General features: G+C 47.0%; 1 protein-coding gene across 1 annotated transcript; it reads left to right on the top strand.

Moving 5' to 3' along the window:
* The first annotated feature begins 1,874 nt into the window (after positions 1–1,874).
* Positions 1,875–4,102, top strand: fam43b (family with sequence similarity 43 member B). Its single transcript, XM_015967107.3, has one exon. The coding sequence runs from the start codon at positions 2,196–2,198 to the stop codon at positions 3,192–3,194; it is 999 nt and encodes a 332-aa protein (XP_015822593.1). The 5' UTR covers positions 1,875–2,195; the 3' UTR covers positions 3,195–4,102.
* Positions 4,103–4,316: the final 214 nt, after the last annotated feature.

Here is a 4,316-nt window from a genome sequence, read left to right as displayed (position 1 = left end):
CTGAGACACCACATTAGTGTACCAAGTTTTGTAATCCTCAGTCAAAGCATGGCTTGGGGCTATTAGTTTAAATGGTCCTAGGGGGCGCTATTTAAGAGAATAGGCCACGCCCACAAACTTCAGCTGTCTATTTGTCTTGGGGGTCAGACTAGGATCACTCACCAGAAGTTTCGTAGCGATATCACGATAACTGAAGAAATGAGAGGCAAACGTATTTCCATGGCGTGATGGCGATTTTCACCATGCTCCCAAAGCCCCGCCTTTTTTCAAAACCTGCCAGTACTGGAGACCAAGTAACCTCAAGTTGTCTACTGCTGTTTGCCACAGAATCCTGGTGATTGGGTAAAAGGAGTCCAGTAGGGAGCTGTGAAAAAAAGAGTGGGGTGGCGACAGGTCAAAGTTTGAGGCTTAGCCACGCCCACATCTTTCAACTTTTGAAAAATCCGACGGTTGAATTTTTTCCCCTATGTCTTAAGAGTATATAGCACAAGTTTGAAGGAGATTGGTGAAAAGGGCGACGGAGCATCACTCTCCAAACAACGTGTGCGAAAACCACTAAATTGCGTACTTGGACCAAAATGGCCGACTTCCTGTGCGACTTTGCACTTGGCTCCAAGAGACTTTTTTGTAGGTCCTGAGACACCACATTAGTGTACCAAATTTCGTAATCCTCAGTCAAAGCATGGCTTGGGGCTGACAGTTTGTATGGTCCTATGGGGCGCTATTTCAGAAAATAGGCCACGCCCACCGGATGTTCACATCAGATTTTTTGAGGGACTGGACTAGGATCACTCACAAGAAGTTTCGTGACGATATCTTTAGAAATGACGAAATGGGAGGCAAACGTAAGGCCACGGCGGTACGCCTGACTTCGCCGCGCCGCCACAGCCCCGCCCTCTGCCGAAAACTCCCATAAAGTGACGCCAAGCAACCCCCACTTGTCTTCAGTTACCAGCTACAAATTTGTAGTGATTAAGTGAAATGGGGCAATTTGAGACCTTTCACAGTAAAACTTGACGTTTTTGGTCCTGAGGGGGCGGGGCTTGTGTGATGTCATCAATCGACCATTCAAATTACTTTGTGGGTTGATGACGAATGACCACAGAAAGTGTGGTAACTCTATTTTATTCAATTATGAAGTTATAGCAATTAAAATTTTTTTGGCGAGTAGTCTAACTTCGAGGCCTGGCCCCGCCCCTTCAACATATACGAAAACTCAGAATCCTTGTCTCATTTTGTTCGCCCATCTCTTCTGAGCAAATTTACACCACTTTTGAGACGATCGTGCGAAAAATGATCGAGCAATCCAATCAGAAACGGACCCTAAAAACGGCAAAAACGGCAAAAAATCGCCATTTCAACCCAAAATGGCCGACTTCCTGTTTGATATTGACCATGCTTGCATGAGACTTTTCTGTGCGGACTGTTGAGTACTACAAGTGTACCAAATTTCATATATGTACGATAAACTAAGCTTTATGGAGAGGGTTTTTTTTCACTTTGTAGGGGGCGCTGTTCAGCCATTTTCTTTGCGATTTTTTTGGGACCTTTAAAATATCAAATTTTGCTCCAGGCCTGACATTTGTGCAAAATATTGTGAGTTTTGGGGTATGTTAAGGTCCCCAAAAAGCCGTTCAAAGCGGGCTAAGAATAATAAATAAAAAAGAATAAACAGAGCAAAAATACAAGAGGCCTTCGCAGCGCTTTCGCTGCTCGGGCCTAACTATATAATTTTATCAAAGCATGAAAAAAATAAATCACATTGAACACGTGAGTTTAGCTCATGAATTCAAAATCAGTGCTTGCCTTGGCAAAACTGATTTGCAGATCCTGTCATCCTGAGGTTTATTAGACCCACAGAGATATGGTGATACCTCAGAGCAAAGCTGAAATGGAGCCATATGGAAGCAAAACAACGAGGGAGGGAGGGAGCCCGAGAGCGGGACTCCTGCGCTGATCAGCGCTGTGCGATGCAGAAAGCAGAAGAGAGAAAGGAGGTGGAGAGAAAGGAGGAGCAAAACCGAGAACAGACTGGCCGAGGCTCACAGCTCTCAGTCTCTTCACAGAGCTTTGCAGAGCAGCTTCTCTTGGCTTCCTGACTCTTCTTCACATGCGAGGGCTTTCATAGACTTGTGCCTGAGCAGAAGGATAGAAAGGCTGCAGCAGAGGGAGTCACTCACTCCAACTCCTGCACCATGTTACCATGGAGGAGGAACAAGTTTGTTCTAGTGGAAGATGAAGGTAAGAGTAAGCCCAAGAGTCTGGGGAGTGGGCTGACCTACCACTCCATCCTCTCTTCCCTGCTGCGCTCCTGTCCTGACTCGCTGCCTGACTGGCCCTTTGACTGGGTGGGCAACATCTTTCATACCAAACGGCAAAAGGTGGAACTGAACAAGGAGGAGCCTGTTTACAGTGTTCGCTACCTCGGGAGTGTGGTCACCATCACGGCTAAAGGAGAGGGCTGCACCCAGGAGGCAGTGGCCAAAATCTGGGCGAGGAGCAACTACGGAGAACAAAGTGTCAAGATGAGGTTGACCGTGGGGTCACAAGGCATCCGAATGAGTTCTGACAAATTGGGGAAAAAGAAACCCCTCCATCGATACTACCTGAACAGAATCACTCACTGCGCAGCTGACCCAGGTCGGCCCAAAATCCTTGCTTGGATCTACAGGCACCAGGTCAAGAACATGGCTGTGGTGCTCAGGTGTCATGCCGTCCTGGTCAGCAAGTCGGGGAAGGCTCAAGCCATCGCCCACAGTCTCTATCAGAATGCCACCTCCGCCTTCAGCGAGTTTAAACGGCTGAAGCGTCAGAGCGACTTCCGGCACTGCCAGCAGCAGCTGCTGGGAGAGGAAGCGGTACCGCTGATGCCGCTGAGGAGGCTGCTGAACGGGCAGTGCCACTACAGACCGCCTGCTGAGAACCCTAGCAGCGCTACCCGCCTCTGCTCCATCACAGAAGAGGAGGAGGCGGAGGAGAATGATGAAAAAATGATCAGCGATGGGAAGGAGGTGATGGAGGAGGCACAGGAGGAGCATCGGGAGAAACAGAAGATCCTGACAACAAACACGGACCCAACTCAGCTGCTGTCAGAGCTGGACATTGGGGACATTGCTCGTCTGGAGCAATGCCAAATCAACTTCGTCAGTGACAGCAACAACAACACGTTTAGCTTTATCACCTCTCTGGTGTGACTGTGTTATGGTGCTGCTGTTGATGAGAACATTCCTCTGTTTGCCCTCCACTCAGGCTCCCTCCACCCTGATCTATGTGTTTACCAGAAACGTTTCTGACCACAGGGTGGGGGGAGAGACACACCATCCTTCTGTAGGACTGAGCTCTGCTCTTGACTGTAGCGGTTTGGGAAGCTGCTTGTTTACAAATGAGAGCTGATGAAGATGATGAGGCACAGACCGGCCAGAGCACAATGACCAGCAGTACCATGAGAGAACACCCAGGAGCGCCAACTCTGGGATGGTTTGGATCACAGCAGGATGGATTTAAGTCCCGTGTCCGTCTGAGTCTTTGTTACTAAAACAAAAGTTGTGTTTGACAGCGGGGACATTTGTCTGAATCAATAGTTTTTCAGGGAGGTTCTTTGTAAATTTGTACATTTTTCTAATCTGACAATCCTCACTGAAACGGTTCTGACTGTGAGAGTTTTATTACAGTTTTACTAACGATCAGCACCGACTAAAAATAAGGCAATCATTTAGGAGGCAAGCCATTGAGTTTATAACTTTATTGCTGTCATTTGCTTCAGCCCTTCTTTATGCATGCCATTTCGGCAGTACCGCTTCTGTTTTTTTTATCTCAATTTCCTTCACATTTCAAGGAAGAAACACTGTGATTAATGTCCAACCAGGTAAAAACACCCAACTCCACATGAAGCACCTTCTGTCCTATTTAAAACACAGCTGAGTTGATTTTTGTTCATTTACAGAAAAAACCTGTTCCTAGTGAAGGTTTCCTGCTTTTGCAACAACACTCTCACACTTTCACACAAACCTCTCTGTGCTTAGCGTGTGTCCCTGCTTCATTGTGATTGTTAAAATGTGAAGCTATTTATTTTGCAAAAGTGATTAATAAAAGCTGCACTCACTTGGGTTTCCCTTCTTAGATCTCAGAGGAGAGGAAGAGTATTTCTAGATGCTATCAAAGACATTATTCAAATAAATGTATCAGCTCTGTTCCTCTGGTGCACATTAGCATGCTTGTGATGTGAAATGCACAACCTACATTACACACACACACACACACACACGCACGCGCACGCGCACGCGCGTGCACACACACACACACACACACACACACAC

This window comes from Nothobranchius furzeri, chromosome 15 (genome assembly GCF_043380555.1).
Source record: "Nothobranchius furzeri strain GRZ-AD chromosome 15, NfurGRZ-RIMD1, whole genome shotgun sequence".
Lineage (NCBI taxonomy): Eukaryota > Metazoa > Chordata > Actinopteri > Cyprinodontiformes > Nothobranchiidae > Nothobranchius > Nothobranchius furzeri.
The sequence above is the reverse complement of the archived record's forward strand: the minus strand, read 5'-3'. Positions and strand labels throughout refer to the sequence as shown.